Source organism: Oncorhynchus kisutch, linkage group LG10 (assembly GCF_002021735.2).
Source record: "Oncorhynchus kisutch isolate 150728-3 linkage group LG10, Okis_V2, whole genome shotgun sequence".
NCBI classification, from domain to species: domain Eukaryota; kingdom Metazoa; phylum Chordata; class Actinopteri; order Salmoniformes; family Salmonidae; genus Oncorhynchus; species Oncorhynchus kisutch.
In genome coordinates this window covers 54561485-54575265 of record NC_034183.2, presented here as the reverse complement: position 1 = coordinate 54575265, position 13781 = coordinate 54561485, and the positions used below count along the sequence as shown (strand labels likewise).

The 13781-nt window shown below is 46.7% G+C and overlaps 1 protein-coding gene across 1 annotated transcript in view; it reads left to right on the top strand.

Annotated features, from left to right (window-relative positions):
• LOC109897298 (contactin-associated protein 1) overlaps positions 1-5763 on the top strand; it is a 42483-nt gene extending 36720 nt beyond the window's left edge. Inside the window, exons 24-26 of the mRNA XM_031834973.1 lie at positions 158-388; positions 524-568; positions 1512-5763. Coding sequence (XP_031690833.1) covers positions 158-388; positions 524-568; positions 1512-1714 — 479 coding nt within the window. The 3' untranslated portion in view covers positions 1715-5763. The remainder of the gene's footprint in view (positions 1-157; positions 389-523; positions 569-1511) is intronic.
• Positions 5764-13781: the final 8018 nt, after the last annotated feature.

The window sequence follows — 13781 nt, the reverse complement described above, 5'->3', positions numbered from 1 at the left end:
GTTGAAATGTTACTGATAGTCTGTAGAGCATCTACAGATGGACTATCCAAATAAAATGTTACCCGTGGAAGTAAGGTTGTCCCACTGTAAGTTTGGGAATTAGTTGCGGTGGATGTGCACACTGTAACTCCTCTGTCCCTCTCTCTAACCCCCTCAGAGGTGGGTGACATTGACTATGAGATCCAGAGGCATAACAGTCCTGGTCTGGTGGGCTGTATATCTGGGGTGAGGTACAACATCTACGCCCCTCTTAAGACCCTCTTCCGGCCGAACGAGACGGAACCGCCGGTCACCGTGCAGGGCTTCGTCTCCGAGTCTAACTGTGGGGCCTTCCCTCCTGTCCATGGATATGTCCCCTGGGAGGCGGACCACTGGTTCACTTCTATAGGTGAGACGACATATCCCAGAAGCCTTCAGTAGATCTACTTTACACGGGACTACATATCCCATCAGCAATCATGACCTAGTGATGATAGTATAAGTTTCCCATAATAACATATTTGATGTATTTTTTTCATTTCAGAATACATCTATATCCACGATGACCTAGGCCTGTTTTGGTTGACAGGTAAGTCTTTACTGCCTACGATTCACAATAATGTGAATCATTTCTCATGAAACTATACTTTGATGATTTTTGTGAAATCTATTAATGTAAGTGTTCATCTGTCGTCTGCCATCTGTGAGTCCTGACCTTAGTTTACCTCAAGATTCAGATTAAGCCTCCTCTCACTCTCTCCCTCTCACTCTCTCTCTTTCTCTTGCAACCTCTCTCTGTCTCTCTCTCGCTCTCTTTTTCTTTTGCTCACTCTCTCTCTCCCCTACTGACACAGATCGGCAGTAGTTGAAATTCTCATTTTTATTTTCCTAAAATCCTCTAATCCTAAAATCTGAAACTATCAGATTCCAGAATAGGCTTTCCGTCCTCACGCTAAAAGCAAAAAATGTACCAGAACAAATGCTGGAATGTGGAAGGATATTTTCTTGTGTCTGCTGAATATGAGAGGCGAAGGAAGCCCAGGATTAGACAGCAGCTCAGAGAGTCTGTAGTCTGCACTCTATCCCTGTCTGAGATCCTCACCGGATCAACTATATTTAGAGCTGCCCCTCCCTCCACTATTCATCACAGATATATGCTTCAGCTTAATGTACTGGATACATCTGTACAGGGTTGTTATGGTAACGCAGAACATCTGAGTTTGACTTCTGATGTCTGGCCCGGTCCTGCTGTCCCCTTGCCGACCTCCTCCAGTTATTGGGCATCCTTTGAGGTGGATGGCTCCCTCATAACAATATGTGGCTGTATAAGAAATGATACCTCTGGTCTCTAAGGGGGAGTTAAGTGAGTTTGGCAGAAAACCAACTGAGTCATAATGGTATTGATTGAAAGGGATCGTCCATTGAGATACAGGTATATCTTTTCACAGTGGCAATTCCAACGTGACGAACAATGGATTTACAGCTGTTTGCTCTTTTAACCACACCCCGACTGTGTGTGTTTCTCCCTCTAGTTGTCGTCGCCGCGGCCGTGATATTGTTGTTCATTGGACTGTACAGCATCTACATCTATCTGTACCGTTACAAGGGCAGCTACCACACCAACGAGCCCAAGAACTTCCTGGAGTCCCCTGGAGGCAGCAGCTCCAGGCCCCTGACAGGGACCCTGGAGAAGAAGCGATATCCAGCGATAGAGGAAGATTTTCGGAGTGACTAGCCTCAGGCTGGGGAACGGTGGGAGGGAGGAGGGGGTGGGAGGGATTGAAGTGGGGAGGTTTTGGGGCTTACAACAACCACAATACCTGTTTATGTTTTATAATTCCTTTAACTTTTTGATTTACATTTCGGTTTTGTTTTCCTTTCCCCAGGTATGTGTTATCTTAAGCCTGGTGCTCGACATAGTGTTGTTTTTCTGACGGGTTCACCGTTTTGCAGGCTTTGGAGATCAAATCAAGCCCGTATTGCGTGAGTGACGACTGACCAAGCTCACACTGCATTGAAGGGTTGACCAACTGAAGTGCCTCGACAGAGCAAAACGAGATCAGAAATAACCCCATGTGTTCATTCAGGGTTTGAGACATAAACTGAGGGAATTAGATTTCAGATCACGTTGAATTGTGACCTTTTAACATCTTACTAATATCCTCACACGCAGTAACACGTATTCAGCAGCCTCTTCTGGTTTGTAGGTCTGTTATTGAGATCACTTGATAGATCAATGCCATCTACTGTGTAACTCTTTCCGACCATCCACTCTTGCAGCCATTTTGAGAAAGACATCCAAACTATCCCACACGTCCCATCCTTTGACTAGTGAGCTAGGATCCACCACAGAGAGATGCTGCAACTGTGCCGCAACAACAACCGCAGCAACAACAACAACAAGCACAATCTGGCATCTGCAAACAGTCTTTCCTGCTTAACACCAATTGAAGAAGCTATAAAAAGCATGGAGCTCTAAGCTTTGACATGACATATCTAAAGAATAATGGAAGGCATATAAACATATATTTGTTGTATTTCAGCCTATGATATTGCATACCTATACAAAACAGGAACATGTATTAATGGTTAGTTTCATTAGATAGCAGCTTGGCCAATTACAGTATGCTCTGCGATTCCTAACCCGATTCCCAAACCAATCAATTAAGCAGTCATGTACGATCAACAAAACATACTGAATACATGTGACATTTGGCTCGGGAATATAAGACGATCGCCAATATTCTTCTTCAGAATCCTCAGAGTAACATATGAAATGGGTGGGTAGCGCTAAGAAGCCGTGGTAGTTTGACGTTTCCCCAACGGTAGTGCTATTCGTGTTGGTGTGAGACTGACCGTTGGTGCGCTGCAGAAAAGGGACAGGACTCCTTATTGCTATTAATCCTCAACCCCGCGCTTCGTTTTCTGTAGCGAGTGAACATAGCGAGTGAACATGCAGCCAAAATCTTAATTTTTTAAGTATATATTTTTTAAATGCAGCCAAAATCTGGGTGCTATTTCAGATTCAGAAGCCCCGGCGTGGAGGGGCCCCTACCAACAGCAGCCCTGTCGATCAGCCTGGTCAGGACTCATTACAAATGTCTTTCAGGAAAAGAGCTGCTCCGCATGAACATCTGGACATGCAAACACACACTCACACACTCACACACACACTGGCATATTGTATAGAGGACCACAACAATGTCAATGCCAGTCTTGTACTTCTTCTTACCACACTAGATTATTTTTGCATCTGACTGCTCTGTAGGACAGTACTGTGCCCCCCCCCCCCCCCCCCCCCCCCCCCCCCCCCCCCCCCCCGCTGCTGTTGCTTCTTACTTACTGGGCACCGGTTGAATCAACGTTGTTTCCACATTATTTCAATGAAATTACATTGAACCAACGTGGAATAGACGTTGAATTGACGTTTGTGCCCAGTGGGTAGGTGCTTCTTATGGTGCTTCTCTTCCTTTAGGTCCAATGATATTTCCCTGTCTGGAAAGTCACGATTTCAGGTTAGACGGTGGGTGAGGTTACGGTCAGGGAAGATGTTCCCAGTAGGTGAAACGTCATTGGACCCATGTAATGTGTGGCGTGGTAGCCAAAGCTTAGGTCTCTGACATCATCACCCAGCGCCCTTTGAAGCTCAAGCAGTAATACATCATAGAGAAAAAAGAGAGAAATCACAAGAGCATTTTGAAAATCATAAGCTATGAATATATAGAGCATGATGATCGCACCTTGCAATGAAATGCAATAAAATCAGCCGCTTCCAGCTCAGATCACCTAAATCTATTTTTTTGTGTCTGTTCCATTCGCAGCAACTTGCAGCAGTTAGGATCCTAGACATAATATGTATACGTGAATATATGAATAAGGTGTTTATTGACTTTTTCATTCCTATGGTTTGTATGAAACAGTTGAAAATGAGGCTGAGAGGTTTGAATGTAAATCCTAATCTTGACCCTGTAATTATGGACAGGCTCTGCACCAAGACCTGCTCCTCTCTGTGTGTTCTCTGTATGGTATGTACACTCATTAAACATGTGGACAATACAGTACCCTGCCGATGTTTCAGTAGAAACATCATAGAACATATTTTAACATCTTTGGTTTAGCCTGTTAAAAGAGGACAGCCCGTTAAGACTAGACGGTAAAAAGCATTACAATTACAATCAATTAGAAGATAGAATTGGCAATGCCTGGCTTTTTCCCAAGACATATTTGTAAGAATATACCATTTTCAATAGTATAAATGTTAGCGTTGGGCAATTAGAGTAGTAACATGTTCCACCTCTGGAGAAATAGGAAGGATGTGTTTTTGTACAGAGATGAACAATCACCTGTTACAGAGTTCATATTAAACCAGTCAACAACCTGGGTCAAATGTGCTTTGAAGCCTTTTAATCGACTTATTGATATATTATGTAAATGTCTACGCTGTGATGCGTTTATTTGAAATGGACTACAGTACATGTGCATCCTGCCTAGCCTCACTGCGATGCCACACATTAGCTAGTCACACATTAGCTAGTCCATCCATGCATGGTCCCTGGAGTGTGTACTTGAATGTACAGCAGACGTGTTGGTTTGTGTGTTCACAGTTCTGTTTGTCACCTAACCCTCCCTACTGATGATGAGGATAGTCTCTGCACTGATGATGTGAATGATCCAACTCACTTGTTGTCGTCCACCAATAGCAGAACGGTGAGCAGATAGTGATTGGGTGCTGTCCAGACAGGCTCCTCCCTCCTCAGATGTTGCTCTACAGCGTTTTGATAATCAGTGACTACACTGAAAAGAACAGGAAGACCAGAACATTGTTTATGCTCCCAAATTCACCTCTTTATTGACAACGTTTTGATCCGAACCGGATCTTCATCCGGTCAAAATATCAGTATTTTTAAGGATTTGCGTATGACCACAAACTTTACTACACTGTATGACACCATCAGCTCTTAGAGCTGTGCTGATTGGCAGTCTATAGCAAGTTCCCTACCTTACACTCTTAGAAAAAAGGGTTCTTCAGCTGTCCATGTAGAACCCCAAAAGGGTTCTACCTGCAACCAAAAAGGGTTCTTCAAAGTGTTCTCCTATGGGGACAGCCAAATAAGCCTTTATGGTTCTAACACCTTTTTTTTCTAAGAGTGGAATATCAACTTAGCTGCCGATCAACTTGGCCAACTGTATAGGTTGATCGACCGAGTGAGCAGCTAAGGTTCTCTGTGTAAAGGAGACTCAAATGTAATAAGGGGTTGAGGGAGCGAGCACAAGGGTGAAGGAGACGAGGATTCTGTCTGTCCTACAAGCAGGGTCATATGCATAGCATCATATGACAGACTAGTGTTGGTCCCTACAGCGGAGGAGACAGAGCTAGGGCCAGGCTAGAGGGAGGAGCAGGCAGGGGAGTCTAAGAGGGCCAGACCCCTCTGTGGGTCGCTACCCTATAGAATCTTGCAAGAGGGGGCACCAGACAGTTAGTGACTGTATGACCTAATGTAGCAGGTGTAAAATAAATGCCTGAGCGGGGTCCCCACATCTGGTTTTCAGGGGGAAAAGAAGCTAGGTTGAAGATACTGTATCCCTGAAAACTGGATGTTTCAGGTTTCGTAAAACCCTGCTGAAGGTGGTAACCGACTGCAGGACTTTGTGTTTTTTTTCTTCTCTCCCTTTCTGTTATGTTGGTTTTGTTTTGTAATAATTTCACTGTAAATGACCATAACTATGTTAATCAAAGCAAAACCAAACTGACACTTCAATAAAGAATCCTGAAGGAAATGAAAATGGTGTATTTTCCCTTTACCTGTTGACAAAGGCACAATGTGTCTGTCTGGTGAACAGTCCTAATAAATACATGTTGGTATGGGGAAAATTGGAACACCTCAGATGAAACCAGTGGGTAAATTAAGTTGGTGTTTACCTGAAGCCAAGCTCCAACACCTCATGGTATTCAAAGAGTCAAGTAGGATATAATACAATACTCCATGTTTAGTGTTAGGGTTGTAGTTGTGGCTAGGGGTAGTGTTGAGCCAGGATGTGGACAAGAAGTTAGGGTTAGTGTTAGGGTTGTGGTTGAGGCTAGGGGTAGTGTTGAGCCAGGATGTGGACAAGAAGTTAGGGTTAGTGTTCGGGTTGTGGTTGAGGCTAGGGGTAGTGTTGAGCCAGGATGTGGACAAGAAGTTAGGGTTAGTGTTAGGGTTGTAGTTGAGGCTAGGGGTAGTGTTGAGCCAGGATGTGGACAAGAAGTTAGGGTTAGTGTTCGGGTTGTGGTTGAGGCTAGGGGTAGTGTTGAGCCAGGATGTGGACAAGAAGTTAGGGTTAGTGTTAGGGTTGTGGTTGAGGCTAGGGGTAGTGTTGAGCCAGGATGTGGACAAGAAGTTAGGGTTAGTGTTAGGGTTGTAGTTGAGGCTAGGGGTAGTGTTGAGCCAGGATGTGGACAAGAAGTTAGGGTTAGTGTTAGGGTTGTAGTTGAGGCTAGGGGTAGTGTTGAGCCAGGATGTGGACAAGAAGTTAGGGTTAGTGTTCGGGTTGTGGTTGTGGCTAGGGGTAGTGTTGAGCCAGGATGTGGACAAGAAGTTAGGGTTGTAGTTGAGGCTAGGGGTAGTGTTGAGCCAGGATGTGGACAAGAAGTTAGGGTTGTAGTTGTGGCTAGGGGTAGTGTTGAGCCAGGATGTGGACAAGAAGTTAGGGTTAGTGTTAGGGTTGTGGTTGTGGCTAGGGGTAGTGTTGAGCCAGGATGTGGACAAGAACTTAGGGTTGTAGTTGTGGCTAGGGGTAGTGTTGAGCCAGGATGTGGACAAGAAGTTAGGGTTAGTGTTCGGGTTGTGGTTGAGGCTAGGGGTCGTGTTGAGCCAGGATGTGGACAAGAAGTTAGGGTTAGTGTTAGGGTTGTGGTTGAGGCTAGGGGTAGTGTTGAGCCAGGATGTGGACAAGAAGTTAGGGTTAGTGTTAGGGTTGTAGTTGAGGCTAGAGGTCGTGTTGAGCCAGGATGTGGACAAGAAGTTAGGGTTAGTGTTAGGGTTGTGGTTGAGGCTAGGGGTAGTGTTGAGCCAGGATGTGGACAAGAAGTTAGGGTTAGTGTTAGGGTTGTGGTTGAGGCTAGGGGTAGTGTTGAGCCAGGATGTGGACAAGAAGTTAGGGTTAGTGTTAGGGTTGTGGTTGAGGCTAGGGATAGTGTTGAGCCAGGATGTGGACAAGAAGTTAGGGTTGTAGTTGAGGCTAGGGGACGTGTTGAGCCAGGATGTGGACAAGAAGTTAGGGTTAGTGTTAGGGTTGTGGTTGAGGCTAGGGTAGTGTTGAGCCAGGATGTGGACAAGAAGTTAGGGTTAGGGTTGTGGTTGAGGCTAGGGGTAGTGTTGAGCCAGGATGTGGACAAGAAGTTAGGGTTAGTGTTAGGGTTGTGGTTGAGGCTAGGGGTAGTGTTGAGCCAGGATGTGGACAAGAAGTTAGGGTTAGTGTTAGGGTTGTAGTTGAGGCTAGGGGTCGTGTTGAGCCAGGATGTGGACAAGAAGTTAGGGTTAGTGTTAGGGTTGTGGCTGAGGCTAGGGGTAGTGTTGAGCCAGGATGTGGACAAGAAATTAGGGTTAGTGTTAGGGTTGTAGTTGAGGCTAGGGGTAGTGTTCAGCCAGGATGTGGACAAGAAGTTAGGGTTAGTGTTAGGGTTGTGGTTGAGGCTAGGGGTAGTGTTGAGCCAGGATGTGGACAAGAAGTTAGGGTTAGTGTTAGGGTTGTAGTTGAGGCTAGGGGTAGTGTTGAGCCAGGATGTGGACAAGAAGTTAGGGTTAGTGTTAGAGCCAGGATGTGGACAAGAAGTTAGGGTTAGTGTTAGGGTTGTGGCTGAGGCTAGGGGTAGTGTTGAGCCAGGATGTGGACAAGAAGTTAGGGTTAGTGTTAGGGTTGTGGCTGAGGCTAGGGGTAGTGTTGAGCCAGGATGTGGACAAGAAGTTAGGGTTAGTGTTAGGGTTGTGGTTGAGGCTAGGGGTAGTGTTGAGCCAGGATGTGGACAAGAAGTTAGGGTTAGTGTTAGGGTTGAAGTTGAGGCTAGAGGTCGTGTTGAGCCAGGATGTGGACAAGAAGTTAGGGTTAGTGTTAGGGTTGTAGTTGTGGCTAGGGGTAGTGTTGAGCCAGGATGTGGACAAGAAGTTAGGGTTAGTGTTAGGGTTGTAGTTGAGGCTAGGGGTAGTGTTGAGCCAGGATGTGGACAAGAAGTTAGGGTTAGTGTTCGGGTTGTGGTTGTGGCTAGGGGTAGTGTTGAGCCAGGATGTGGACAAGAAGTTAGGGTTGTAGTTGAGGCTAGGGGTAGTGTTGAGCCAGGATGTGGACAAGAAGTTAGGGTTGTAGTTGTGGCTAGGGGTAGTGTTGAGCCAGGATGTGGACAAGAAGTTAGGGTTGTAGTTGTGGCTAGGGGTAGTGTTGAGCCAGGATGTGGACAAGAAGTTAGGGTTGTAGTTGTGGCTAGGGGTAGTGTTGAGCCAGGATGTGGACAAGAAGTTAGGGTTAGTGTTAGGGTTGTGGTTGTGGCTAGGGGTAGTATTGAGCCAGGATGTGGACAAGAACTTAGGGTTGTAGTTGTGGCTAGGGGTAGTGTTGAGCCAGGATGTGGACAAGAAGTTAGGGTTAGTGTTCGGGTTGTGGTTGAGGCTAGGGGTCGTGTTGAGCCAGGATGTGGACAAGAAGTTAGGGTTAGTGTTAGGGTTGTGGTTGAGGCTAGGGGTAGTGTTGAGCCAGGATGTGGACAAGAAGTTAGGGTTAGTGTTAGGGTTGTAGTTGAGGCTAGAGGTCGTGTTGAGCCAGGATGTGGACAAGAAGTTAGGGTTAGTGTTAGGGTTGTGGTTGAGGCTAGGGGTAGTGTTGAGCCAGGATGTGGACAAGAAGTTAGGGTTAGTGTTAGGGTTGTGGTTGAGGCTAGGGGTAGTGTTGAGCCAGGATGTGGACAAGAAGTTAGGGTTAGTGTTAGGGTTGTGGTTGAGGCTAGGGATAGTGTTGAGCCAGGATGTGGACAAGAAGTTAGGGTTGTGGTTGAGGCTAGGGTAGTGTTGAGCCAGGATGTGGACAAGAAGTTAGGGTTAGGGTTGTGGTTGAGGCTAGGGGTAGTGTTGAGCCAGGATGTGGACAAGAAGTTAGGGTTAGTGTTAGGGTTGTGGCTGAGGCTAGGGGTAGTGTTGAGCCAGGATGTGGACAAGAAATTAGGGTTAGTGTTAGGGTTGTAGTTGAGGCTAGGGGTAGTGTTCAGCCAGGATGTGGACAAGAAGTTAGGGTTAGTGTTAGGGTTGTGGTTGAGGCTAGGGGTAGTGTTGAGCCAGGATGTGGACAAGAAGTTAGGGTTAGTGTTAGGGTTGTAGTTGAGGCTAGGGGTAGTGTTGAGCCAGGATGTGGACAAGAAGTTAGGGTTAGTGTTAGGGTTGTGGCTGAGGCTAGGGGTAGTGTTGAGCCAGGATGTGGACAAGAAGTTAGGGTTAGTGTTAGGGTTGTGGCTGAGGCTAGGGGTAGTGTTGAGCCAGGATGTGGACAAGAAGTTAGGGTTAGTGTTAGGGTTGTGGTTGAGGCTAGGGGTAGTGTTGAGCCAGGATGTGGACAAGAAGTTAGGGTTAGTGTTAGGGTTGAAGTTGAGGCTAGAGGTCGTGTTGAGCCAGGATGTGGACAAGAAGTTAGGGTTAGTGTTAGGGTTGTAGTTGTGGCTAGGGGTAGTGTTGAGCCAGGATGTGGACAAGAAGTTAGGGTTAGTGTTAGGGTTGTAGTTGAGGCTAGGGGTAGTGTTGAGCCAGGATGTGGACAAGAAGTTAGGGTTAGTGTTCGGGTTGTGGTTGTGGCTAGGGGTAGTGTTGAGCCAGGATGTGGACAAGAAGTTAGGGTTGTAGTTGAGGCTAGGGGTAGTGTTGAGCCAGGATGTGGACAAGAAGTTAGGGTTGTAGTTGTGGCTAGGGGTAGTGTTGAGCCAGGATGTGGACAAGAAGTTAGGGTTGTAGTTGTGGCTAGGGGTAGTGTTGAGCCAGGATGTGGACAAGAAGTTAGGGTTGTAGTTGTGGCTAGGGGTAGTGTTGAGCCAGGATGTGGACAAGAAGTTAGGGTTAGTGTTAGGGTTGTGGTTGTGGCTAGGGGTAGTGTTGAGCCAGGATGTGGACAAGAACTTAGGGTTGTAGTTGTGGCTAGGGGTAGTGTTGAGCCAGGATGTGGACAAGAAGTTAGGGTTAGTGTTCGGGTTGTGGTTGAGGCTAGGGGTCGTGTTGAGCCAGGATGTGGACAAGAAGTTAGGGTTAGTGTTAGGGTTGTGGTTGAGGCTAGGGGTAGTGTTGAGCCAGGATGTGGACAAGAAGTTAGGGTTAGTGTTAGGGTTGTAGTTGAGGCTAGAGGTCGTGTTGAGCCAGGATGTGGACAAGAAGTTAGGGTTAGTGTTAGGGTTGTGGTTGAGGCTAGGGGTAGTGTTGAGCCAGGATGTGGACAAGAAGTTAGGGTTAGTGTTAGGGTTGTGGTTGAGGCTAGGGGTAGTGTTGAGCCAGGATCTGGACAAGAAGTTAGGGTTAGTGTTAGGGTTGTGGTTGAGGCTAGGGATAGTGTTGAGCCAGGATGTGGACAAGAAGTTAGGGTTGTGGTTGAGGCTAGGGTAGTGTTGAGCCAGGATGTGGACAAGAAGTTAGGGTTAGGGTTGTGGTTGAGGCTAGGGGTAGTGTTGAGCCAGGATGTGGACAAGAAGTTAGGGTTAGTGTTAGGGTTGTAGTTGAGGCTAGGGGTCGTGTTGAGCCAGGATGTGGACAAGAAGTTAGGGTTAGTGTTAGGGTTGTGGCTGAGGCTAGGGGTAGTGTTGAGCCAGGATGTGGACAAGAAATTAGGGTTAGTGTTAGGGTTGTAGTTGAGGCTAGGGGTAGTGTTCAGCCAGGATGTGGACAAGAAGTTAGGGTTAGTGTTAGGGTTGTGGTTGAGGCTAGGGGTAGTGTTGAGCCAGGATGTGGACAAGAAGTTAGGGTTAGTGTTAGGGTTGTAGTTGAGGCTAGGGGTAGTGTTGAGCCAGGATGTGGACAAGAAGTTAGGGTTAGTGTTAGGGTTGTGGCTGAGGCTAGGGGTAGTGTTGAGCCAGGATGTGGACAAGAAGTTAGGGTTAGTGTTAGGGTTGTGGCTGAGGCTAGGGGTAGTGTTGAGCCAGGATGTGGACAAGAAGTTAGGGTTAGTGTTAGGGTTGTGGTTGAGGCTAGGGGTAGTGTTGAGCCAGGATGTGGACAAGAAGTTAGGGTTAGTGTTAGGGTTGAAGTTGAGGCTAGAGGTCGTGTTGAGCCAGGATGTGGACAAGAAGTTAGGGTTAGTGTTAGGGTTGTAGTTGTGGCTAGGGGTAGTGTTGAGCCAGGATGTGGACAAGAAGTTAGGGTTAGTGTTAGGGTTGTGGCTGAGGCTAGGGGTAGTGTTGAGCCAGGATGTGGACAAGAAGTTAGGGTTAGTGTTAGGGTTGTGGCTGAGGCTAGGGGTAGTGTTGAGCCAGGATGTGGACAAGAAGTTAGGGTTAGTGTTAGGATTGTGGCTGAGGCTAGGGGTAGTGTTGAGCCAGGATGTGGACAAGAAGTTAGGGTTAGTGTTAGGGTTGTGGCTGAGGTTAGGGGTAGTGTTGAGCCAGGATGTGGACAAGAAGTTAGGGTTAGTGTTAGGGTTGTGGCTGAGGCTAGGGGTAGTGTTGAGCCAGGATGTGGACAAGAAGTTAGGGTTAGTGTTAGGGTTGTGGCTGAGGCTAGGGGTAGTGTTGAGCCAGGATGTGGACAAGAAGTTAGGGTTAGTGTTAGGATTGTGGCTGAGGCTAGGGGTAGTGTTGAGCCAGGATGTGGACAAGAAGTTAGGGTTAGTGTTAGGGTTGTGGCTGAGGTTAGGGGTAGTGTTGAGCCAGGATGTGGACAAGAAGTTAGGGTTAGTGTTAGGGTTGTGGCTGAGGCTAGGGGTAGTGTTGAGCCAGGATGTGGACAAGAAGTTAGGGTTAGTGTTAGGGTTGTGGCTGAGGCTAGGGGTAGTGTTGAGCCAGGATGTGGACAAGAAGTTAGGGTTAGTGTTAGGATTGTGGCTGAGGCTAGGGGTAGTGTTGAGCCAGGATGTGGACAAGAAGTTAGGGTTAGTGTTAGGATTGTGGCTGAGGCTAGGGGTACAGTCGTGGCCAAAAGTTTTGAGAATGACACAAATATTAATTTCCAAAAGGTTTCCTGCTTCAGTGTCTAGAAATTTTTGTCAGATGTTACTATGGAACACTGAAGTATAATTACAAGCATTTCATAAGTGTCAAAGGCTTTAATTGACAATTACATGAAGTTGATGCAAAGAGTCAATATTTGCAGTGTTGACCATTCTTTTTCAAGACCTCTGCAATCCACCCTGGCATGCTGTCAATTAACTACTGGGCCACATCCTGACTGATGGCAGCCCATTGTTGCATAATCAATGCTTGGAGTTTGTCAGAATTTGTGGGTTTTTGTTTGTCCACCCGCTTCTTGAGGATTGACCACAAGTTCTCAATGGGATTAAGGTCGGGGGAGTTTCCTGGCCATGTACCCAAAATATTGATGTTTTGTTCCCCGAGCCACTTAGTTATCACTTTTACCTTATGGCAAGGGGCTCCATCATGCTGGAAAAGACATTGTTCGTCACCTAACTGTTCCTGGATGGTTGGGAAAGTTGCTCTCGGAGGATGTGTTGGTACCATTCTTTATTCATGGCTGTGTTCTTAGTCAAAATTGTGTGAGCCCACTCCCTTGGCTGAGAAGCAACCCCACACATGAATGGTCTCAGGATGCTTTACTGTTGGCATGACAAAGGACTGATGGTAGTGCTCACCTTGTCTTCTCCGGACAAGCTTTTTTTCCGGAGGCCCCCAACAATCGGAAAGGGGATTCATCAGAGAAAATTACTTTACCCCAGTCCTCAGCAGTCCAATCCCTGTACCTTTGCAGAATATCAGTCTGTCCCTGATGTTTTTCCTGGAGAGAAGTAGCTTCTTTGCTGCCCTTCTTGACACCAGGCCATCCTCCAAAAGTCTTCGCCCCTCACTGTGCGTGCAGATGCACTCACACCTGCCTGCTGCCATTCCAGAGCAAGCTCTGTACTGGTGGTGCCCAGATCCCACAGCTGAATCAACTTTGGGAGATGGTCCTGGCGCTAGCTGGACTTTCTTGGGCGCCGTGAAGCCTTCTTCACAACAATTGAACCGCTCTCCTTGAAGTTCTTGATGATCTGATAAATGGTTGATTTAGGTGCAATCTTACTGGCAGCAATATCCTTGCTTGTGAAGTCCTTTTTGTGCAAAGCAATGATGAATGCACATGTTTCCTTGCAGGTAACCATGGTTGAAAGAGGAAGAACAATGATTCCAAGCACCACCCTCCTTTTCAAGCTTCCAGTCTGTTATTCAAACTCAATCAGCATGACAGAGTGATCTCCAGCCTTTTCCTCGTCAACACTCACACCTGTGTTAACGAGAGAATCACTGACATGATGTCAGATGGTCCTTTTGTGGCAGGGCTGAAATGCAGTGGAAATGTTTTTTGGGGATTCAGTTCATTTGCGTGGCAAAGAGGGACTTTGCAATGAATTGCAACTCATCTGATCACTCTTCATAACATTTTGAAGTATATGCAAATTGCCATCATACAAACTGAGGCAGCAGACTTTGTGAAAATTAATATTTGTGTCATTTGTGTCAAACGTTTGGCCACGACTGTAGTGTTGAACCAGGATGTGGGCAAGAAGCTAGGGCTAGGGTTGTAGTTGAGGGTTAGTGTTGAACCGGGATGTGGACAAGAAGCTAGGGCTAGGGTTGTAGTTGAGGGTTAGTGTTGAAC